A 24,964-nucleotide genomic window follows, 5' to 3' on the forward strand; every position below is an offset into this window, starting at 1 on the left:
CAAGTCACCCTTAATCCTCATAAGTCAAGTCTCATCTGACAGCCCTGAGGCCCACCATGTCTCGTCTCCCACGATCATGATGACCTGCAGAGAGACCCTGCCACCCGCTACTGCAATTCCTTTAACGGCGGTTGCCATTTGGTGTGTGTGGGCTGCACACTGTGGTCCTGAGGTCAATTCTGTTCACAAGTCAGATCCTGAGGTCACGTCTAATCACAAGCCCACGCCAAAGATCCGGTCTGGTCTCAAGTCCGCCCCTGAGGCCTTATCTGTCAGAGAAGCCGCGCCCAGGCCCCCAGAGGTGTCAGCTCCGGCTGTAGAGCCTCCTATGGGGGCGGCGTTCACCCATAAACTCTATGCTTCTCCCTCTCTTCTGTCCGCCTCCTCTGTCCCTGCTCTTCCCAGGTCCCAGGCCGTGACGCAGCTGTCCTGGAAGGGTCCAGCGCGCCCTCCAGCGTCTGCGCGCGCTCCTCCTCCAGCACGCCCCTCAGCGCGCCCTCCAGCGTCTGCGCGCGCTCCTCCTCCAGCGCGCCCCTCAGCGCGCCCTCCAGCGTCTGCGCGCGCTCCTCCTCCAGCGCGCCCTCCAGAGTCTGCGCGCGCTCCTCCTCCAGCGCGCCCCTCAGCGCGCCCTCCAGAGTCTGCGCGCGCTCCTCCTCCAGCGCGCCCTCCAGAGTCTGCGCGCGCTCCTCCTCCAGCGCGCCCCTCCAGAGTCTGCGCGCGCTCCTCCTCCAGCGCGCCCTCCAGCGCTCCCTAGGGCTATCAGTACCATAAATCCCCCCAAGAAAATTTTGGGGGGGGGCTACTTCCCTGATCAGCCATGGCCTCCTGAACTGCTTACCCGGCCATGGCTTCCTGAACCCCTGGACCCGCCATGGCCACAAGAACTGTGTGCTTGGCCATGGCCCCCTGAGTCCTCAGACCCGCCATGGGCCCCTGAGCTCCCTGGTCCGCCCTGGAGGCCGTCCCCATATCCGGTGTCTCCTGTGTCCCTGCCTACCGACCTCCAGAGCACCCACCCTCCCACCCTAGTGTGTGTTACGGCGCGAGTCGCGCCTTGTAAGAGGGGGGGGGTAATGTCAGGATTGTGTTCTGTTTTGTCTTGGTTTTCCTAGTGTCTTTCCCTTGTGTTTTTGTGTTTTTGGTTTAGTCCAGGTTTTCCCCCCTTAGGTTTGTTCTTTTGGTTCAGTCTTGCCCTTATTTGTACTTCCCCTCGTTTCCTCGTTTGTGACCACTCCCCTGTTTCTGTGTATTTAAGTTTGGTTGTGCCCCTGGTCTTGGTCGGTGATTGTATTGTTTCACTGTGTGTTTCGTTGTGGTTGCTGGTCTCTGCTGTTCTCCCTTGGTTTCTGTGCTTTTTGGATTGTTTAATAAACCTGCAAATATTGGATCTCCGCTCTCCTCCTGTTCATTCCCGCACACGACGACATACCCGTGACAATTTTGTTGTTAAATTGCTTATGTGATTATTATTTGTGTATTTATATTTTTGGAAGTTTGCTAAAACACCATTTAATAGCTATGCTATGCAATTTATTAGGTTCCCACTGTAAAAAAAATCTCATATAATGCAAAAACATGCTGTGCTATTGGGGCATAATATTACCAAAGTAATAACAATGTGTATTCAGTTCCAATAATCATCGGGCTATAATGGTGGAAATGTTGAAAAGCTTTTTTGGTATTCAAGACTTTAACTAAGGTTTGTGTCTCTACAAAAATGTAATTACAAATATAAATCTGGAGTGCAAAAAGTTTTGACAACAGTCTCCTGTATGTAAATCATGTGGAAATCCTAACTTGGTATAAAATATCTCATATTATTTAGCATTTACTTTAATCGGTGAATTGTGTATGTCTCAATTCTTTATTCATTGCATCAGGGTTCCTGCACAAGATTAAATATACAAATGAAATGAGAAATAAAAGCTAACAAATCACACCTGAGCAGTAAATCCATGTCAGACGTCAGAAGCTCCACCTTCTCACAACACATACCAGGAAGTGACAGAAGCCTTATGTTTCACTTTTATGTCACACTGAGTGTTTCTCAAATTCTGGACAAAGGCAAGGGAAAATGAAGAGGGAAAACTTTCAAGACGTTTTTTTAAGAAGTTCATTTCTCTAAGGACTCAGAATGGCATACAGTAGGCAGCAGAGCTTTGATGACTTTTATTATATTTTTCTTTTTCTGCAGCCAACATTCAGAAAGTGAAAGAGCAGTTCTGATTGTTCCAGCTCTTTATAAACAGCCAAAATGGATTCAAAATCACAGGAAGAACTTTCCTGTCCCGTATGCTTTGATATCTTCAAGGCTCCTGTTCTTCTGTCCTGTAGTCACAGTGTCTGTAAAGACTGTCTTCAGCAGTTCTGGAAAACCAGAAACACTCAGGAGTGTCCCGTCTGCAGGAGGAGGTCCTCAAAAGAGGAACCACCGTATAATCTTGCTTTAAAAAACTTATGTGAGTTGTTCCTGAGGGACAGAAGAGAGAGATCATCTGAGGAGGTGTGCAGTACACACAGTGAGAAACTCAAACTCTTCTGTCTGACGGATAAAGAGCCTGTGTGCTTAGTGTGCAGAGATTCACAGAAACACACTAATCACACATTTCAGCCTATCAATGAAGTTGTTCCATCTTACAAGGTAAGACAACATTTTCTTCTTTTAATATATGCAAGGAACAATAAAAACTATTTATATTTCCAGCATCATTGCTCTGAGCAACACTATGTTTAAGAACTTGCCTGTGTCACATGTTCAAATCTCCTGAATTTTGGATCACTGAATTTCCATCTTTTTAATTATAGGAGGAACTTAAAACAGCACTGAAGTCATTACGAGAGAAACTTAAATACAGAGAAGAGATTAAAGGAGAGTACTATAAAACCGTTCAACACATGAAGGTAAAGATCCAGTCCTTTATTTTTAAACTTTACTAAGATATTACAAAATTTGATTTCATTAATATACTACATTCAAGGTCTTTTTCTAAAAATAGATTTTAAGTATTCTTCAAGCGCACATTCAATACAATGAAGCACACTTTTAGGATGTCATGGATGTCATCTGTTGTGTGTTGAACTGAATGTGGTGTGATGTGATTTCAGACTCAAGCTGAGCACACAGAGCTTCAGATTAAACACGAGTTTAAGAAGCTGCATCAGTTTCTCAGTGATGAAGAACAAGCTACGATCACCGCACTGAGGAAGGAAGTGGAGAAGAAAAACCAGATGATGAAGGAAAAGCTGGAAGAGATGAACAGACACATCTCAGCTCTTTCAAACACAATCAAAAACATTGAGGAAAGAATGAAAGCCAATGACGTCTCGTTTCTAAAGGTGAAAATCAAACTCTGTATGAGAGACTCATTCATTCATTTACTGACCACTTATTGAGATAATAATGTGTTTTCTGCACTGTTTATTTTCCAGAGCTTTAATGTCACAAAGGGAAGGTAAGTGAGCTGCTCCTGTATTTCTCCTCTACACTGCATGAAAAACAAAAAGCACCAGGTTAGTTCTGGTTCTGAAGAACGCTCTCTAGAAACCTTGTCAGGGTATCTAAAATGTCCTGTCGTGTTCTCAAGGAACTTCAAATCTCTCAATACTATTAATAAGGGTTACTTGAGGAACCATTGACAGTCTGGAGAGTTTTTGTAGGAACATATGGAGCGAATTATTCTCCAAAGGATTCTTCAGTTATGGCATTTTGAACCAAATCTGAACCCAAACTCACTGCTGTACTGACACCTGCATGTTATTCCAGAGCCCGGATCACTCAGCCCGATCCAGAGATGTGCTGTGGAGCTTTGATTGATGTACCGCTATACTTGGGCAATCTGGCATTCAGAGTCTGGAAGAAGATGCAAGACATTGTCCAAAACAGTGAGTCACTCAAGATCTGCACAGTAAATGGTGGAGATTTTCCACAAAAAATAAAAACAAAACTATTATTTGAGGGTTTGTACTTTGTAGTAAATGAGGATTATACTAGTTCTGTTAACAACAGTTCTGTTGTTTTATTATTAGTATTGAGTATTTGTTTTCATTGTTCTACTCTTGAAAGTTCTGAATAAGATCAGCTGCTGATTGTTTTCTCTCATCAGCTCCAGTGGTTCTGGACCCGAACACTGCAAGTCCACAACTCATCCTGTCTGATGATCTGACCAGTCTCACATACAACAAGGGCAGGCAACCGCTTCCTGATAATCCAGAGAGATTTGATTTCTATCGCTGTGTTTTGGGTTCGGAGGGCTTTAAATCAGGAGCCCACTGCTGGGACGTGGAGGTCGGAAACAATTCAGCTTGGACTGTGGGAATAATCGCAGCGTCCTACCGAAGGAAAGGAGATGATTTCTTCAAAGAAGGTGTCTGGTATGTTCAGTACACTGGGAAGGAGTACATTTCACAGTCACCTGAGCAACACGCTGCTCGCTTTCCCGTCAGAGAGAAACTTCGGCGTATAAGAGTCCAGCTGGACTGGGACAATGGAAACGTGTCGTTCTCTGACCCTGTAACTAACACACAACTATGTGCATTCAAGACCATCTTTAAAGAGACACTCTTTCCATTCTTTCAAAGCATTTGTGAAATGTCCCCACTGAGGATCGTACCAGTTAAAGTAAAAATCAGCTCTTTCTGAACCTGCTAGAGAATGGTATTCAAGTGATCTTTAAGAAGTACAGCTGATGCCTTTTCAGTTGAATTGCCTTTGTATTTTAGATATATATGCATAACCCAACAATTCCCCTCATCAAATCAAAAAGATTCTAAAGTAAAATTCAAATTATTTAAAGATTCTAAATTCTAAAACTTGTTAATCTTAATTCACATTGTTGCTGAGCTTTCTTTTCTAGTGTCACCAATTCACTACCATTCTAAAACAAAGAACAAAACACTACAATACTGTTGCCATTCTGCATGAAAATGTTCACATACTGTAATTATTTTACAAATAAATGAATCATGGATGAGATGCAGGTTCCAGTTTGTCCTTTTACAAAGATCTAAAAAGAAGTAGTATTTAAAGTCTTGTCTGAAATAAAGGTTTTTTACTTACATTTATGCATTTGGTAGCCATTTTTATCCAAGACAACTTATATTGTATTCAAGGTGCATATACATTTTAACCTTTGTTTCTTTCTTGTGAAGAATATTTTTCTAAAAAAACAGACTTTAAAGTTATGTCCCTCAGTCTGACATATGTGACATCGTTCACCAGAAATGACATCATTCAGGTCTGTAATAGTGGTGCACAAAATGGTTAGTAGTATCATACTTTTGATTCATATTTTTGAGGCATATTATAGTCACGGAACTCAACTCCGTCACATAAAATTAAAATCTTTCAACATTTTATGTTAATCCATAAGTGTATACAATGTACTCACTTTATTTCTACATGAGGAGCAGTGACCATTTTTAAAGAAAAACCTCAACCCCGTCACAAACACATCTCATATGTATCTCATACATACTGTATATCTATATGTATTTCTTATTGTTATGGGGTTGTAAACTTGTGACAGGGTTGAGTTATTTACTTCATTTATTGAGAATTGTAATGAAAAACATAAAATATTCATGGTTTCAGCAAATATATACTTACCAAAATCATGACAACTCATATTTTAGTTATAAATAGAATTTTTGATGTAATATGTCACATAAACTTTGACAAGCATCCTACATCAGAAATTACACCCACGTGTGCAGCAGAAAGACAGTGTTGGCCATGCAGATATAAGAGGACAGTATGAGAGAGAAACTAAAACAAAAATTTTAATTTAAAAATTAAAGGCAAGGACACATGAGCAGTAGGTAGGTATTTGTTTTATAGCAAATTCTGCGTAAAATCCTTTTTAATCCAATCCCATTTTGTCCATTACGGTGTCTAAATCTGTAAATAATAATAATAATAATAAGATTGTTAATGCCTGAGGTGGGAAAATATGTTTTTTAGAGGTTTGATATATGCACAATTATGTGAAATATTTAGAAAATAAATCATATGTATTAAAAAATAATAATAATAATAATAATAATAATAATAATAAAAAGTTAAAATGTTACTGAGTCCCATGATCCTACTGCCAATTAACAGTGATGGTCCTATTAAATGTATCAAAGCTACTGAGAAAATCTAGAGCACCCTCAGTGATTTACCTCTGGATCTGGGCCTGTAACGACCTTTGTAAAGATACTTAAAATGAAACGGTGTCAGCACCTCTTTCTTTCTTTTTTTCTTTCTTTTTTCATTAATTAATTAATTAATTCATTCATTCATTCATTCCGTATATTCTGTTACTTTTTTAATGCTACCAACCAAAAGAAAAAAAAAGCCCCGTCAGCGCTTCAGTACATTGTGCCTTTAAGGAAACTCGTCATTCTTTTCACAATGACGGAGATCATGTCCCAGCATGCATTACGGCGCTTCAATAGTAACCCACGGCGGGTATTTCCATGCGATTATGTGTGTTCAAAAATAATAATTTCGTTGCATGCTCCGCTTAAAGTTTTCGCCTGTTTTTCGGACTTATATTTTAAATATATACGGTTTTGGTTCTTATTTGAAGATCTGAACCACTGAATGTATGTAGGAGCAATAATGAAAGTACTAGTCCCGGTAACAGTGAGTGTGCCGCTCGCGCTGCGTGAACTCTGTGAAGTGGAGCGCGTGCTGTAGTCTGATACACCGCTCGTCATATCTGTCACATTTTGTTCAGTGGTTTGAGGGATGTGGCGGGAGCTTGATCTTCTGCTACTAGAGGCTACTAGAGAAACCGGCACACACGATCTAACCTCGCAAATCATTTCATAAGCATAACTTGAATTATTTTAGTGAACAGTGAATCTGTGATGATGGTGAACGCTCGTGCGCTCGTTATTCTGACGGCCGCGTTCATCTGCAGTTTGACAAACGCAGCTAAACTCAATATACCTAAAGTTTTATTACCTCTTGCCAGAAGCACAAAGATCAATTTTACACTGGAAGCAACTGAAGGATGTTATCGATGGTAAGTGCACTGAATACAGCACAACACTTACAGAGTAATGTCATGTAAATAATGTAGGGAAACCTTTTCCTGGTTAATAAAATGCTTTGTACTATCAAACAAGCTGTCCGTGACAGGTCAAATGAGAATGTAAATTAGCCCGGGCTATAGTAGTGAAAGGAACATGGTGGATACCTTATGAATTTTTAAAAGCGTAACAATAAAACACAGTTGCTACTGTAAGGATGAATGCAGGACAGAAGCACGTGGTGCTGTTGTGAGGGAGGAGGTTATGTTTGATCTGCTGTAGCACCTCACATCTCACTGTCTTATAAATATGACAACTTTGTGCACTACCAGTGTACAAAGGATTTTTAGGATTTTTAATGTTTTTATTAAAAAAGTATTTTAAGTCTGCGTTTATTTGATCCAAAATACAGCAGTAAAATTTTGAAATATTTTTACCATTTAAAACAACTGTTTTCTATTTGAATATATTTTAAAATGTAATTAATTTCTGTAATTTCAAAGCTGAATTTTTAGCATCATTACTCCAGTCTCATGATCCTTAAGAAATTGTTCTAATATTCTGATTTGCTGCTCAAAACACATTTATTATTATTATGTTGAAAACAGCTGAGTATAATTTTTTTCAGGTTTCTTTGATAAATAGAAAGTTCAGAAAAACAGCATTTATCTGAAATAGAAATCTTTTGTAACATTATAAATGTCTTTATCATCACTTTTAATCAATTTGAAGCATCCTTGCTAAATAAAAGTGTTCATTTCTATAATTTCCAACAAACAAATTATTAGCAAAAACAAATTATACTGACTCCAAGCTTTTTATTTCAGACAAATGCTGATCTTTGGATCTTTCTATCAGCCAAAGAATCCTGTACTCAGCTGTTTTAAATATTGATAATAGTAATCATCAGAAATGTTTCTTGAGCAGCAAATCAGCACATTTGAATGATTTCTGAAGGATATTGGGAGTAATGAATTTGAAAATTCCACTTTGATCACAGGAATACATCACATTTTAAAAATATATTTAAATAGATAGCAGTTATTTTAAATAGTAAAAATATTTCAGAATATTACTGCTTTTGCTGTATTTTGGATCAAATAAATGCAGACTTGGTGAGCAGAAGAATCTTACTATTCAAAACCTTTTTTGACTGTAGTGTAGATTAGAAAATTGTTTTATTGGTCAAACTACAAGAGTTGCATTTTATTTTAACATTATTGCACTCTTTTTGCCTGGCTACATCACCCACTCATTATTTATATCAGTTCATTATTTATATAGTTTGTAATTTCCACTGTGCTCGCTAGTTATAAGGGAAACACAGCTGCTGCTAAAACGTGTGCCCTGAATGCACTGCATCGTCCTGTCAAAATGCATACATTCATCAAACCCAAGGTGGCATTTTAAAGCAATAGGAAATGAGCGGTGTTCTCTTTGCAGGTCGTCCAACAGGCCGGAGGTGGCCAGTATAGAGGCAGTGGATGTGGATGAGCGTCAGTGCTCTCATAAGGCAGTTCTGCAGGCCCGCTCCACTCAGCCGTCCAGACTCACCAGTATCATCCTCGCTGAGGACATCTGTGAGTACCGCTGACTCGTTCTCTTACTGTTGGTGTAGCTTTGTCGTTTGATGTTAGTTTGTAGACTTCTCATTACTGATAATTACAAAGGCAATGTCAAATGCACTGTAATAATGCAAATCTGCATAATTACCTACACTTAGAGAAGACACTATTGTTTACTCAACACTACAAATTGTGGTCATATACTCACTCTTATATTGTTCCGCATCTCAAAAGAGAAATTCTGTAGAATCTAGTGGTTGTTATTTTCCATAACATTACAGTGAACTGAGACTGGAGCTTTTAAGCTTCAGGAAGGATGCACATAAATAGTTTGTTACCAGCCTTCCGGTGTTCGAGTTAATGAGAGAAGTTGTTTTATTGTTTTGAGTTGAGGTGCATCAAAATCACAAATCTGGTCTGAATGTTTAGGGTGAACAGAATCAGGTTACTCTGATTGAAAACTAACTGAGATTAGTTTGTGGTGCCTTACTGTTTGCATTAAGAGTGGTGTTTGTTCTCCTGTTTCATGTTTTTGTTGTTTGGCTGTATTATTATGTCCATCCGTGGACAAACTGCTGATGAGTGTGCTGTTGGTGTGTGTCAGTGACCGGACAGGTGCTGCGCTGTGATGCTATAGTGGACGTGATCAGCGAGATCCAGATCGTGTCCACCACGCGAGAGCTTCATCTGGAGGATTCGCCGTTGGAGCTGAAGATCCATGCGCTGGATTCAGAGGGTGAGTGCAACATGTAACGGACATACAGATCTGCTCAGTATCGTTTGTGTTTAGCTTGTATCATCACTGACCAAAAACAACACTTTGATTTCTAAGGCAATTGTAAGGTAATAATGTTGTTGTGTTATACCACATCTGTTTCACTTTCAAATGAAATGGAGAATGTGAAAGCGTATCAGAAAGTGAATGCTTGTATTCATATCAACTGTGCATTTTATTTATGCTTTATTTATCTACATCTGGCTTTATCTGATGAACGATTCCTGCAGGAATTAAGATGTTGCAGTTCTTTCAGCCCCACTTTATATTAGGTGGCCTTAACTACTGTTTACTTACATTTAAATTCATCATTTGGTACAATGCAATTATTGTGTACATACATGTTTTTACATTGTACTTTTATTTACATTATATATTGTGCACTGTTGACCCATCCCTTGCACCGTAACTCACCTTTAAACCTACCCATACCACCAAACATGTCCCTAACCTTACCCGTATCCCACCTCAGTAGCAGAAAAAGTGTTTTGCATTACAATATGAACAAAATAAGTACACTGTACTTATTTTTTTCATGCAAGTACACACTAGTTAAGACCACCTAATATAAAGTGGGACCGTTCTTTCCACAAATAAAACCTTAATTCTAAGCATCTAGCTATTGTTTGTATTTATCCAACTTAAATCTAATTATTTCATGAAATGTCTAGATACTGGATTCTGATTGGCTGGCAGGTATGCAGTAAAACCGTTTAATGCACAGGTAGTTCCAAGTCCGTTTAATCACCGTTCTATATTAGTGCGCTGCTTTAACTGATCCACACAAATGCACAGAAAGAGAGAGAGGAGACTGCATTGTGCTGCGCACATACATAAACTTGTTGTTAGTGCTTCCCCATGATTCTTATTAATAAAATAGCCTATATACTAGATCGCTACATTATATTCCTCAGCAACGAGGTGGCCGTTTTTGAATAAATTCATTGTTTGTAGAGAGAGACACGCAGCATGCAGGCAGGTACACACACACAACTGTCACACACAACATCTCTCTCTCTCTCTCTTCTTCGGTCGATCGATAATTTACTGAAGTAAATGCTATAATTCATTCAAATAAATGTGATCTTACTGCACTATGTCATCTCTGTGTCTGATCTGAAGTGGGCAGAATGCTAGAGCTGCGTGTCATAACAGTCGAAAATAACTGGCTTTTTTACCCATTCAGTAAAATATTGTGCTGCAATGAGCAATAGTACTTTTAACTTGTCTTCACAAATGACCATTGAATAAATGGGATAATCAATGGCTTGCCATGCATTAAAGGATTTTAAATGCACTTCGCGGAGGCAAACGTGGCGGTTCTTAGCCTCCACAGTGTGCATTTAATATCCTTTAATGTGCTTTACTGAGGAGATGTGCATTACAATCGCAGGCGGTTTATTGTGCAGCCCTAATACAAGTAAATGTAATTAATGTTTTAAATGCACAAATTCTGCGATTACCAGAATAAAAAAATAAATATGCTAAAATGTATTTAAAATACATTTATTTCATGCTTATACATATTTGTAGTATACTACAAATACATTTACATATTATGTAAAAAATAAAGTCTGCACTTAATGCACTGTAATTGTGCGGAAATAGTGCTAAAGTCCATCTAAAGATATACTTAAGTATAAACTGTACACTTTAGGTACACTTTAAATATTTTGCATTTAAAGACTGATATTTTTTTAAAGATCATACAGTCCTCATCAATAGTGACATTAAAACATATTTTAGGCTTAATATTAAGAAATGTGCATTGTGCACAATTAGTACTCCGAATAAAGTTTAATTACAGTTTTTATATCAGAAAGTCTCGAGTGATGTGTCAGTAAATATAGGTTAATAGACTTGAGCTATACGTAGCATAAAATAAATGCATTGTAAATCTATTTTTTTTTACTAGGCTAGCATGCTTTAAATTTCTGGGATTAAAATTCAGTTTATTGTTTTTTTTTTTGTGTGGGGGTGATACTCCAGTTTTTAAATCATAATGGAAAAAGCATCATTAAATGAATAAAATATTTGAAAACAGTTTTACAAAGTTTACAGTAATATTTTATTATTTGTATATTCTGTCATGGACAATACAATGACAAATTGACAAAACAGGCTTTGTTAATGTTGTAAAATATCATTTTTTTTAATTAAATACTTTTTTTAAAGAAAAATAATTTGTGTGCTTCAAGAAATATTTTAACATTTAAAAAGTATATTAAGATGCATATGCTAACTTGTATTTTTTTTTATAGTTATTAAAGTTACATTTTTCTTAAATTATGAAACCATTAGCACAAGAGTGTATTTCTGAGAACTTGGGACATGTTTTTAATTAGACATTAAATCTTATTCACTTTTTTTTTTTTTAAGTAACTAAGTGTTTGCCATTAACCATTATAACACTTACCACATACATTGTACATTGTGATCTCTGCTTGTATAGTGCAAATGTGAAACTGATTTGGGCTTCCAGGGTAATTCTGAGAGTGATGAAGGATTGTGTCATGCTGTTCTTGTGCAGTCTGGGTAAAAGTATTCCTCATTCTGACTTCAGGAAACACCTTCAGTACTCTAGCCAGTTTGTTGTTTGAGTGGACTATCGTGAAGGATGGTGCAATGACAGGTTTCCCCGACTCCTACAACACCCTACGGTAGGAGCACACCTGTCAAATGACGAACAAATGAGTCTGTCTTTTACTCTGATAATCCTGTTTTGTCCCATTTTCCTCATGTTTGAAATATTTAAAAATATTTAAAATATAGTATTCTTAAAGTTTTTTTTTTTTTTTTTTTTTTTTCCCTTTGATTGGACAGGTCAACCAAAAACGCAAATTCCTCCTTATTTTAAACCGAAGTTGTAAGACTTTGTTTTGTAGATCACAACACAGATATTTTAAAGAATGTTTTGACCATTTTCAGGTCACAAAATGGAATTCAGTGGAGTCCAAAACATTTTTTTTTAAAGAAGGGAAGTCATACAGGTTTGGAATAACATGAGGTTTAATAAATGATGAATTTAGATTTTTGGGCAAACTATCCTTTTAATTATTTGTGAATGAAATGAGGCTATGAGCAATACATAATACAGTCTGTTCAGTGGATGGTAATTTTTTTGCTGAAGCAACATTATGCAACCATAAGACAGTACAGCTATCCCTAACATCCTCGTTTTTAGTTTTATATGGCATCTACCATGACTATGTTCTGCTCTAACAAGCTTGAATGCTTGTGTAATTTTGAGGTGTCTGTCTGCAGGGTCCTGAGGTTTGCAGAGTCAGCGTACACTCCTCCTGCATATATTTCTGAGATGGAGCGAGTGGGACATCAAGGAGATATCATCCTAGTTTCGGGAATCAAAACCGGCCATGCCAAACTCAAAGCCAAAATACAAGAACCAATCTACAAGGTTCAAGTCACTTTTGTGATTGCTTACACTTTATATGAAGAGACTTTTGGCCATATTTTTTAAAATGTAATGGCCTATATATGAATATGCTAGCGTAAGTTCTGTTGAATGTTTTTCTCAGTGTGGCTTACTTTTGGTTGACTGATTTTCAGGATGTTGGTGCTGCTGAAGTCAGATTGTTGATTCTGGAAAACATCCTTCTGAGTCCTGCATATGATGTTTATCTGCTTGCTGGCACCTCCATCAAATACAAGGTCCAGAAAATTCGGCAAGGAAAGATTACAGGTAAGCTGGCATTAATTCAGCATTGTTGTAGTATTTTTATATTATCAGCAGAAATTAACAAACTAAACAGACTGTGATCCACTGCCAGTGAAGATTTACAAAATAAAACTAATAAGGGTCTTACGAGCGTCTTAAATGATTTCAATTAAAGTAGCTTTGTCCTTTCTATTGCCATCAAACACTGTATGAATGTGGCTTCAGGAGCTGGTTTTGACACCCTTGCATTAGATTATCAGTACTATTCGTAATCATGATTGTTTCAAGTTAAATATTGGGAAAATGGGAATGGACACAAAACGACTGTATGGATTGACCATGTTGAATTTTATTTCGGTGGACCTGCTTTGTTTCTGAGTGTGTCCTCCTCAATTTCAGAGCTGTCCATGCCCTGTGATCAGTATGAGCTTCACCTTCAGAACAGTGTGGTCGCCCCTAATGGAAACCCAGATGCCCCTGTGGCAAACCTGGACCGGAGCAGCTCAACAGTGTTTGCCCTTCAGCATGGACACACCAACATCGTCCTGGACCACAAGAGTATCCTTCACACCAGCATCATGCTGATATTTCCCAGCTTCAGTAACGTTCTGAGATTTCACTCAACAGTACCATTGTTTTAGCTTGTTATGTCTAGAGATGATTGCATATTTGCAACAGTTGCTTTGCTCTGCTCTGAGGTTTCCTTCACTCTGAACGCCAAGGTCTCGGCATGCAGGGTGTTTCGCGACTTCCCAACAGCACCATCTATGTTGTGGAGCCTGGATACTTGGGTGTGTCTCTTTTTATTTTTGAATGAAGAAAACTTACTCTCTGCATTTTATTAAATGAGTAAATGAATAACACTTTCACAGATTGAAATTGTGTGATGAAAGACTTTCTTATTGTCTTGTCTACTAGCATTCAAGATTCATCCTGAGGATCGCTGGGTCCTTGAGACGGGGAGGAAATACGATATCTTCATTGAAGTCTTTGATAAGTCTGGTCACAAGATTTATCTCTCTGATGTAAGTCGAGTTTGGATGTTTAAAATGTCTTTGGTTTTGATTATTTTCAGAGTCATGGAATTAAATTCATACTCTTTTCGTTTCATTATGAGTGGAGTAGAAGTGTAACAATACACGTATTTGTATTAAACCGTTTGGTACGAGGTTTCGGTACGGATTACAAACCTAATGATTTGTTGGACTAATCCTATTACGTTTGGAAAATAAAAGAGCTTATGTAACGGGCAACAGAGCTTCTGCCCTTCCCATACTAAAGAAAAACACAGTTCTCCAGTAGGGTTGTCACTTTTAAATAAATTTTACTTTCACTCGAATTAGCGTCAATTTGGCGTCAATTGATTGAATTGACAACAACAAAACAGTACGACAGATTAACTTATATTAAACATAGAATGTTTGATTAACACAACGAATACAATTATACCATGCTGTAGGCCTAATATAAAATAACAAACAAGTTACACAGTTTAAATATAAAACACTGAAGAGCAGCAAACATGGTGGAACAAAATAAATAAGAAACGAATGTTCATGGTGATCCGAGATGTGACACACTGCATTGTTCAAAGTAAAAAAAAAAAAAAAAGTGTATACTTCATGATGTAGGTTTTAATAAATAAATAAAAAAAGTGTAAAAATTAAAGAAAATTCTCTGGCATTTCTTTCTTTTTGCTGCATTGAAAACGTTCTGAACCGTGACTCCACTGTGTCATATTGAACCGAACCGCGAATTTTGTGACCTGTTACATCCCTAGAGTGGAGAGGTATGTGAAAAGTTAGTCAAAAGTTACTAAAGGGTTATTTCACTAACAAATTTTAAAATTTCTGTGATCATTTTGTCCATCCATTAGAAGTATAAAGGAACATGCAGGAGCTCAAAGGCTTCCTACAGTGTAGGAAACTCATCTAGCACTGTTTTAATATTAGTAGTAAATAAAATTGGTAAAATATTTTAATACAAGCATTTCATTGAAATACAAAAAGTCAGACCTTTAACACTATAGCAGAAAAGAAAGGCAACTCACAGCAATTTAAAATGTGGGAAGAATGCAGACTTGGCAACCCTGCAGCCGTCCCAGACATATTATAAGCCATCTGGCAGCAATCACTCACAGACATGAAGTTTGTCAGAGTGGTTAGAAAGTGTTAGAAATTTAGTGTATTTGATAAAACCTCTCACAGTGGTTTCCTCAGTGGACGTTTTTGTTTTGCATCAGTTTTCCTAGAAGTGATGTTTCTGTTCTCTTGAACAAGGGATTGGAAAATTCTTTATTAACAAATAGTTTTCCCTATTTTTTTGTGTAAATCGAATTCACATCTTGTGGTTGTGTGTGTGTTTTTAATTATTAATAACTCCTGTTTTCACAGAATATCCGTATAGAAACTACATTCCCTACAGAGTACTTTGAGGTTCTGGCCTCATCTGTTAATGGATCCTATCATCATGTGAAAGCTTTGAAACGCGGTCAGACCATCATTGATGGCACACTGAAAGCAGTTGTTGATCAAGTAGGTGTTTGTCTCTCATTTAAGTATTTAAGATAATAATGTACCCCAGTTACGTGTATCTTACCAGTGTTCAGTGTAGTTGCGTTGCCGCTGTTTTAGTTTGTAACCTCATTTGTGTCTTCAGGCAGGAAGTGTCCATGAACTCTCTGTTCCTGTGCATAATGAGCAGGACGTAGAGATCTACGACCCCATCATCCTCACACCCGCCATCCTCACATTTCCATGGCAGCCTAAAGAGGGAGCGTACCAGTACACCATCAAGGTGTCCTATGTTTTGTTTTCTTTCATCAGACATTATTGGTTTATCATTCTGATCTTCTAAAAGCATGAGAGGGAATCATTTTGAGTCTAGTCTTTCGTGTATGGTCAAATTTGTACATTCTCTCCGTTTCAGGCGACTGGAGGAAGTGGCAACTTCAGCTGGTCGTCCACTAACTCAGCAGTGGCCACAGTCACAGTGAAAGGCATGATGACCACAGTCAGAGATGTTGGAGTCAGTGTGATTTACGCCCATGACATGAGAAACCCACTGCACTACGGAGACATGAAGGTGATGCCAGCAATCAGGATTTTTTAAATGACTGTTATGGATTGAATATTCTTGTATTTTTAAATGGTGACGTGTGTAAAAACTGAGCTAATCTGCTGTGTGTTGTTCATGCAGGTGTATGTGATCGAGCCGGTGGGGATGGAGTTCAGCCCGTGTGTGGTGGAGGCCCGCATGGGCTTGAATCTGGATCTGCCGCTGCGAATCTTTGGTCAGCTGGGCGGAGAGAGAGTGACCCTCAGCGACTGCTCTCACTTTGACATGCAGGTGGACATGGAGAGTCACGGCGTCTTTCAGTTGTTGGAGGGTGAGTTGAGAACGGACTTACATGGGACACAAAACTAGAGATTTTCTATACAGCAAAAGTAAACACAGGCTTGTCAAAATTAGTTCTGACTAAAGGAAGCCTGTTAGCAACAAAAGGTGCACTGAATGTTTGGCAACCGAAATAAGCAGAAAGACCAAATAAATTATAGTGAACAATGACGTGACGAGATCCAATAGAGGCGCGCACTAATGCAGCAAACATGTCGGCAGTGTGGAAGCATTTAAAACTGTCCGAGAAAGAAAATTATTACAAGCACCGACAGCGAGAGACTGTTTATCGCATCGCATGTCTTCAGTGAGAAGAGCAGGGGGTGGTTGTTGCTGGTCACTGTATGATGACTAAAATCACGAAATGGCCTTAAACCGTTAGTCAAAAAACTACAGAGCGTTATGTTTTTTAATACACGCACAAATTGTATGTATTCTGACGGCGCTGCACGAGCTCGTTAGCCAGGGTTCAAAGTCCAAAGCGCAAGGAAAATCTGCACTGAAACAGCGTAATGAGAATCATTCATAAATCTGCTGCTGTCAACAAAAAGTAGTACTTAAGGTCGTCTTGCAAGTTACCGCCAAAATAAGTCAACATTCATAAATATTTGTATTGTAATTTTACCGTACGTTGTTCTGTAAAATTTATTATAACATTCACACACAGTGTTCAAACTGGGATCTGTAATATTTTCTAATGTTTTAAAAGAAGTCTCTTCTGCTCAGCAAGGCTGCATTTATGTGTACATTAAAAACACATGCCTGATTTAAGAAGGCGGTCTTAAAATGGCCAAAGAATATTATTTTACTAACTTATTAATTTTAAGATAAATTGTGCTTCGTTAAAACATCACCAGGCCTTTGGCACCCATTGCAGGTATTTATTATACATGATATACTTATATTGGTTGTTCGTATTATAGTATAGACATATTACTTTTTTATTTTGTATTTTAACATAATGTATTTTAACAGTGTTGTTCAATAAAACCTTCTAATTACTTTATTTGAACCAATTATTATTGGCTTATTTTTAGTTTATATATAAATATAGTCATACTAAACCTGTTTTTTCTTAGGTCTGTTTTTTTTACTAAAAAATATCAGATTACTCCGTTGTCAAAATAATCAGTAGATTATTTTATTACCAAAATAATTGTTAATTATGGCCCTAGATTAGTTAAAACATTTCAAAGTACAACTGCATTGTTTTTCCTTTCGTCATTTAAAGGCAAATATTCTGTCATTGAAGATTTCTTAAAAATAGTATTAAAAAGTCTGTGAGCTCATTATACTTCAGTATTTTCGAAGTGGATGTTATAGATTTCATTCTTCAGGTCAATCATATATTCATGGAAAAACAAAAAAAAACATCAGTTTGAATAAGGAAAGCGGTAACTTTGCCACAGTCATTGCATGTTTCGCATTTGCTGCACTTTACTTGTGCCATTTTTTTTTTTTTAATTTGTTTATTTATTAGAATTTGAAAGGTAATAACATTATGGTTTGACGAGTGAGATCTCTGATTTTGGTCCTTGAAAACCCAAAAAAGTAGTGCTTGAAGAGTCCTTGAAAGTCCGGAATTTAATTTTGTGGTATTTGTACGAACCCTGGTAACAGGTAAATAATAAAAGGAAAGCTGAACCAAAATTAAAATTTGCTGTTAATTTAAATTTTGGTTCAGCTTTCCTTTTATTATTTACCTGTTACCAGGGTTCATACAAATACCAAATACCTCAGGCCAAATACCTCAGGCCATCCAATTTTTTTTTTTTTTTTTTTTTTCCTTTAGTAGAGCAGTAAAGACGATTTATAGCCGGGAACATGGTCAGTAGCTGTTTGAGATTTAAAAAAAAGCATATGTAAGAACACAAAATTAATTCTTGTGGCTCCTTATGATATATTGAGGTATCATTATGAAGCGAAACTATGGATCTGTGCAAGAAGCTGAACATTATTCACAACTTTATTACCTGTAATCCAAAGCGTCAGGCAAACGGTCCGGTTTCATGAACGAATCATTCACAAAATCAGACTGAACAGTCTGAAACAGTTCGCGGCTCGAGCAGCACAGATCTACAAGTTACACAAGGAAAACTAGCCTGACAGTCACTGTGACTCGAAATGAGCCAAAATAGCAGTGTATGTGAATATGTAATGCTGGTTTTTGCCAACTCACTCGCTCCACTTCCTCCAGCAGTCACTGAACTGAGGAAATCGTTCAACTCGGACTGACATGTGTGAGCTGAGCACTTAAATGAAGGGGTGAAATGAAAAATTTCATAGTTTGCCATGTTTTATGTAAAAATGTGATCTGATGGAGACAAGTTTATTGCCTTTATATGCTTTAGACATTGTCGCATCATCATAAAAAAACATTATTTGCCGATGTTTGCAGCTTCTCAGAGCGACTGTTTTCACAGTAGAAGTTTGAAAGATCTTCCTGTGGTTTCTGTCAAAATAAAAGTTTGGTGTAATGCTTGCAATTGCAATTTTTATCACAAAAATCAGAATTACATATTTTTTGTTACGCTTTCTACAGAGCCCTTGATATCTCTCAATAATAAGACCATCTCTAAATTCAGATATTTAGGAGCACTTGATAATTGCGGACAGATGTGTTAGATCAGGGTTGGCACTGAACTCTGCAGGAAGGAAGCTCTCCAGGAAATGGATTGGGCAGCTCTGCTTGAAACAAACACCTGTCACTGCTTAGTTAAGTTTTCATGTGTAAAAATGATTAAGAGCAAGTGTAACAGCATATTTCATCTTGAAGTATGTGACCCTGGACCACAAAAAACAGTCATAAGGGTCAGTTTCAAAAGTGGGATTTATACATCACCTGAAAGCTTTCCATTGATGCATGGTTGTTAAGATAGGACAATATTTGGCCGAGATACAACTGTTTGAAAATCTGTAATCTGAGGGTGCAAAAAAAAATCTAAATATTGGGAAAATCGCCTTTGAAGTTGTCCAAATGAAGTTCTTTGCAATGCATATTACTAATCAAAAATTAAGATTTGATATATTTATGGTGGGAAATTGACAAAATATCTTCATGGAACATGATCTTTACTTAATGTTTTTGGCATAAAAGAAAAATCTGTAGTTTTGACCCATACAATGTATTGTATGTTTTAATGTTTTAATGAGAACCTACAATAGATTCTATGGGTCAAAATTCTAATTTTGTTCTAATTTCCGATGTTCTAATTTCAGTTTCAGTGTAACTGATTCTAGTGTTTGTTTGCAGATATAACAGAGTGTTGTAATAACTTTTGAAGTGTGTGTATAGTTGTAATATTGTGAGCGTTTGTGTGTGTGTTTTCAGGTAGACTTTCCCCAGGTCAGGGCCACTGCAGTGGGGTCAGAGTTAAGGCCTTGACCCCCGGTTACACCAACCTATTGGTTAGCTACACCCATGGCAATGTTCACCTCAGCGCAAAGATCACCATTGCTGCTTACCCCCCTCTCAAGGTAAGAATTTGAATACTCTGTCTTTTAAAGTTGGTGGAGGAAAAATGGGCTTTGTTATGATGAGCAGTGATGTGATCACCATGCATTGTTTTTCTTTAACAGCCGATTGACCCCGTGTCTGTAGCTGTGGTGACGTTAGGCTCCTCTAAAGACATGACGTTTGAAGGAGGCCCCCGGCCCTGGGTGCTAGAACCTTCCAAGTTCTTCAGAAACCTGACGGCTGAGGACCACAGCAGCGTCATGCTGTCTCTGCTTGGACCCGCCTCACGAACATACTCCAGACATCTGGTCAGAGCCACATGCCGAGCTCTGGGAGAACAGGTCAGAGGAGTCTGTGATGTCATATCCTGTGTACTATCCACTAGTACTGTGGACTGACATGCTTAAAATATTCAAATAATTGTGACTTTGCAGGTTTTAGCAGTGACTGTTGGAAACCAGCCCACTGTGACAAACCCCTTCCCTGCTGTGGAGCCAGCTGTGGTGAAGTTTGTGTGTGCACCTCCGTCACGTCTCACGCTGACGCCCATTTACGTGAACCCGCAGCTGGATGTGTCCTGCCCTCTGCTGCAGCAGAACAAACAAGTGGTGAGCGCTCTATCTCTCAGACATATTAGTAGTCTTAGTATGACAGGAAGTTCACAAGCGTTTGTACTTGTTCTGTAGGTGCCGGTTTCCAATTATCACAACCCAGAACTGGATGTGGCGGCCTTTGACCAGCAGGGCAGGAAGTTTGATAACTTCAGCTCTTTGAGTATGATCTGGGAGTCCTCCAAAGTTTCCCTGGCGAGCATCGAGCCAACCATGCCCATGCAGCTACACATACATGAGGACGACAACAAACAGAAAAAACTCCACGGTACCTCATACTGATTATTTCAGACCATTGAGAATTATGAAATACAAGTATGTATTAGGAATGGATGATATGACAAACATCATATGTAACCTTGAACCACAAAGCCAGTCTTAAGTAGCACGGGTATATTTGTAGCAATAACCAAAAATATGTTGTATGGGTCAAAATGATCGATATGATCGCTTTTATGCCAAAAATCATCAGGATATTAAGTAAAGATCATGTTCCATGACGATGTTTTGTAAATTTCCTAAAGTGAATATATCAGTTTTGATTAGTAATATGCATTGCTAAGAACTCCATTTGGACAACTTTAAAGACGATTTTCTCCGTATTTAGAGCTTTTTACACCCTCCAGATTTTCAAATAGTTGTAACTTCTATCCTAACAAACCATACATCAATGGAAAGATTATTTATTCAGTTTTCAGATGATGTATGAATCTCAATTTAAAAAAATTGACCCCTATGACTGGTTTTGTGGTCCAGGGTCACATATTACTATTAACTGCATGTATCACAGTTAGGGATGTCACGGTGAGGAAGTTTTCACACCGGTATATAAACTTAGGGCAAAACCGGTATTACTGGTAACACTGAGGAGGTGGAGCAATGGACGCTTTCACTTTTACTTTCGAATTCACAATCTCACATTTAACAAGAAAAGATAGTTATTGGTTGTGGTTACATCTACACACCTTTCACTTTCTAAGACTAAAACAAATGCTTGAAAGATGGATTCATTGTTATTCTTAACAAAATACACAACAAAAAAGAAACAGTACAATGACAAGCTTATTCCATGGTCTGTCTGAATACTGGATTCTGATTGGCTGGCAGGTATACAGTAAAACCGTTTAATGCACAGGTCAGTTTAATGACCGTTCTTTATTAATGCGTTGTTTTAATTGATGCGCTGCAAAGAGCAATACTCGTTTTAACTTGTCTATAACTTGGCAAATGACCAATGGCTAATAATAAATGGCTTGATGTGCATTAACGGATTTTAAATGCGTTGGGTGGTTCTTTGCCTCCACGTCATTAAAAGATTTAAAATCTTTTAATGCACTGCAAACCATTGATTATCCCTTACTTATATAATGTTTAATAACAAAAACGAATGAGACAAGGCATGGCCTAGACATACTGTGCTATATATTGATTAATAAATGACAGAAAGTTATGTACACTATGGAACCAAATAGATATTTTTTTAAAAAAGCCTCTCATAATGTGGCATGACATCAGGTAAACAGCAAAAGTCAAGCTTTAAAAAACTGAAAACAAGAAAAAAAAAAAAAAAAACTAAACAGGTTGAGGTGACAGTACTTGCATGTTTTTTTTGTTTTTTTTTTAATCAAGAAAACCATCATTTTTAATATCAAAATATTGCCAAATAGGCACTTTTACTTTTGCTTGGAAACCAATTCCTCTGCCATTGTCTCATCAGTATTCTCGTCATTTACGCTTTATGCTGCACGTATAAACCAGACTATACTCTATAGATGCCTATATACATAACCATTGTGTCTTAAGTTCTTTAAAAATTAAAATTCAGTTGCACTGTGTATTTATTCTACCAGTTGACACATTTCTACTGTCACACAATCTCGTATACCATCACATTGCACAGCTCTAATGTGCGTATTTATGTTTTCCGCAGGTCATCAGACGGTTCTTGTCCATCATGAATCAGGCGTGGCAGCAATCACTGTGACCGCAGTCGGCTATCAAACGTCCCATCTAGAGGCAGCAGCTGTTTTGAGAGGAGTGAGTTCATCTGTAGTATCCCATGACAAGCTCAACGTGCTTTCACAATAGTTTAGTGCAGGTCCAGATTCTTTTTTTTTTTTTTTTTAATGAAAACAATATTTTCGAACCCCCGTCAAGTCTGCAATAAAATGAAGTAGATGTTAATAAGTTGGAAGAAACAGATTAAGTTTGATTATTATTTTAAAGTTAGACGTGATTGTCTGTTGTCCATTGTCTTTGCTTGTCTTAAATGCAAAAACCTGCTTAGACAGCAGAGTTCAAGATACTAAAAAGCAAACGATAGCATAATGTATTAATTGTCAATTCCTGTTCTAGAATTGACTGTTTTGGAGTTGATTCCCTATTACTGTAGAATAGTTAGCTGGCAACCAATTAGATGAGGTTGACTAGTTGGTTTGTCTAGTACAATGGGTCTCTGATTTAGATTAGGCATCAAACCAACGTGGGCACAGTCAGAGGCTCAGGGAGTGGCTGAACCGCCATTTTTGGAGAACATGAGCAGTTTCGTTTCCTCAGGAGGACGACTCTAACCACACACATCAGCCCACAGCATCACTACAGTTACTGTTGCCAACAACAAAGCTAAGCAACACAGGAAGCTGAAATAATGATATGTCAAAATGATATCTCTCTTCTAACACCTAGACGGCTACTCTCTACCTGAGCCTCAAGTTAGTCTGAAAGGCTCATCATGGGCACCTTTAATGAGCACACATTAGTTGCACATATATAATGTGTGTATATAATCTCACTTCCGTCCTAATCGTATTAGCATGTTGCTAAGTCAACAATAATTAAGAGCATAATTCCTCTTATTTGTACATATTCTGTCATCACTGAACCTGATTGTGAAGTTGAGCTCTGATCCATGTGTTATGTTCACGTGTGTTAGTTTGATCCCCTGAGCCCTGTCTCCGCCACGCTTGACCTTCTGCTAGTAGAGGATGTGAGGGTGACCCCTAATACCATCACCATATACAACCATCCCGATGTGACGGTAAGATCACACATCTTCACCGCACACATATCTGATTGCTCTGGATTGTCTGCTAGAGTTTGTCTGGTGTGTCTGACGCCTGCTGCTGGTGTTGTGCTTCTCTGCAGGCGGATCTGATTCTGCAACAGGGCTCGGGTTATTTCTACGTCAATGCGAGCGTCGGGGGAATCGCTGATGTCACGTTCCAGGAGTCCCAGGGAATCGCTCAGGTAATATTTAAGATAAAGGAGTGTTCGGTAGATGAGCTTTGTCAGTGGTGATTGTGGCACTTTGTTTGCAATGAAAAATGTTTTAGCATAGCATGAGGGAAAAAATCTGAAATAGAGATTTTGTCTGTGGTGTGATACAAATAATGACCTTATTTTAATAAAAGCAAATCACGTATGTTGCCAGGGGTTTAGAAGATCATAGACCTGTAACTATTCCCATTAAACGTGTGTTTTTGGGAGCTGATAGATTTGTGGCCAGGTGTGCCAACATATAGCAGTGTTGCGCTACGGGTGTCCTGAGTTCGAGTCACGGGATTGGAACTGTTCTTCTTAAATTTGTGAAAATCACAATGAAAGTCATGGAAGTGAATAAAATGCGAGCCAGCAAGCATTGCAAAAGTTAAAATTGATCAGTAAATGTGAGACTAGAGGATGCTTTATATTATAATAATGGAAAAGTTTATATTGAGTTTCTATCAGATTACAGTCCCTATCTAGTATGTTTCCCTTTTGAAAAAGAGGTATGGTTTCATGAATGAACTATAATAATAAATGAAATGAACGTTTAATGAATGAACTATAATAATACTGAACTATATTTTTAAAAAACTGTACATGCAATTAAAATGTTAATTAATGATAATTAATAATGTAAAAATAAGTTTTATTTTAATTTATTTTTCAGTCATTGTTTTAATAATGTTTTGTTGTACTTTAAAAAGTATGTGTTAAATTTTGATGTGTTGTCTAACATACTAAAGCACATGTGCACAAGTTTTTAACTTAATTGCAACTATATTGTGTTTAAATGCACTAAATTACAAATGTTTACATGACACAGAAGTGTCATTAGTATTGACATTATATTTTAGTTTAGCATAAATGTTTGTTCAGTACAATTGGCAGTACATTTGAATCATATTTCAAAGGCAATGAAAGTAATGAAATTACATTGGGAAATAACATTTTTAAGGTTAACGATTGGCTTTTAGTATAAATTTAAACTACAGTACATTTTCATTTCATTTCAATTTTTATTTCATTTCAATTTTCTTGTGTCCAAAAACATTACATTCAGTTCACACTTAATTGTATTGTGTAAAGTATAGGATTCTTTATTCCTTTGATATTTGTACAATAAAGTAACAAAGGAATTATTACATTTACTGTTATATGCTGTTATCAATGACTTTAGTGGACTTCTGTTGAGCCTTATAC

At 37.6% G+C, this 24,964-nt stretch overlaps 2 protein-coding genes across 2 annotated transcripts in view; both read left to right on the forward strand.

The window, feature by feature from the left end:
- Nucleotides 1-2,001: 2,001 nt before the first annotated feature.
- LOC127154331 (E3 ubiquitin-protein ligase TRIM35) lies at nt 2,002-5,003 on the forward strand. Its single transcript, XM_051095789.1, has 6 exons — nt 2,002-2,641; nt 2,806-2,901; nt 3,106-3,336; nt 3,430-3,452; nt 3,764-3,882; nt 4,104-5,003. Exons 1-6 carry the CDS (start codon nt 2,255-2,257, stop codon nt 4,637-4,639), a joined length of 1,392 nt encoding a protein of 463 aa, XP_050951746.1. The 5' UTR covers nt 2,002-2,254; the 3' UTR covers nt 4,640-5,003.
- A 1,411-nt stretch (nt 5,004-6,414) lies between these two features.
- The window catches only part of nup210 (nucleoporin 210), a 36,889-nt gene continuing 18,339 nt past the window's right edge, over nt 6,415-24,964 (forward strand). The window contains exons 1-20 of the mRNA XM_051096732.1: nt 6,415-7,013; nt 8,464-8,600; nt 9,190-9,321; nt 11,924-12,020; nt 12,625-12,775; nt 12,928-13,060; nt 13,436-13,594; nt 13,759-13,827; nt 13,955-14,061; nt 15,430-15,570; nt 15,695-15,832; nt 15,965-16,120; nt 16,235-16,424; nt 19,764-19,909; nt 20,012-20,230; nt 20,324-20,497; nt 20,576-20,768; nt 22,431-22,537; nt 23,433-23,537; nt 23,645-23,746. Of these exons, the coding sequence (XP_050952689.1) occupies nt 6,856-7,013; nt 8,464-8,600; nt 9,190-9,321; nt 11,924-12,020; nt 12,625-12,775; nt 12,928-13,060; nt 13,436-13,594; nt 13,759-13,827; nt 13,955-14,061; nt 15,430-15,570; nt 15,695-15,832; nt 15,965-16,120; nt 16,235-16,424; nt 19,764-19,909; nt 20,012-20,230; nt 20,324-20,497; nt 20,576-20,768; nt 22,431-22,537; nt 23,433-23,537; nt 23,645-23,746 (2,814 nt within the window). The 5' untranslated portion in view covers nt 6,415-6,855. The remainder of the gene's footprint in view (nt 7,014-8,463; nt 8,601-9,189; nt 9,322-11,923; nt 12,021-12,624; nt 12,776-12,927; nt 13,061-13,435; nt 13,595-13,758; nt 13,828-13,954; nt 14,062-15,429; nt 15,571-15,694; nt 15,833-15,964; nt 16,121-16,234; nt 16,425-19,763; nt 19,910-20,011; nt 20,231-20,323; nt 20,498-20,575; nt 20,769-22,430; nt 22,538-23,432; nt 23,538-23,644; nt 23,747-24,964) is intronic.

Source organism: Labeo rohita, chromosome 23 (assembly GCF_022985175.1).
Source record: "Labeo rohita strain BAU-BD-2019 chromosome 23, IGBB_LRoh.1.0, whole genome shotgun sequence".
Taxonomy (NCBI): Eukaryota; Metazoa; Chordata; class Actinopteri; order Cypriniformes; family Cyprinidae; genus Labeo; species Labeo rohita.

Excerpts from the sequence above, each read along its gene's own strand:
- LOC127154331 (XM_051095789.1), top strand. The coding sequence starts at position 2,255 with ATGGATTCAAAATCACAGGAAGAACTTTCCTGTCCCGTATGCTTTGAT. Across the intron at positions 2,902-3,105 it reads AAACCGTTCAACACATGAAG|ACTCAAGCTGAGCACACAGA; the intron begins GTAAAGATCCAG and ends ATGTGATTTCAG. Across the intron at positions 3,883-4,103 it reads GCAAGACATTGTCCAAAACA|CTCCAGTGGTTCTGGACCCG; the intron begins GTGAGTCACTCA and ends TTCTCTCATCAG.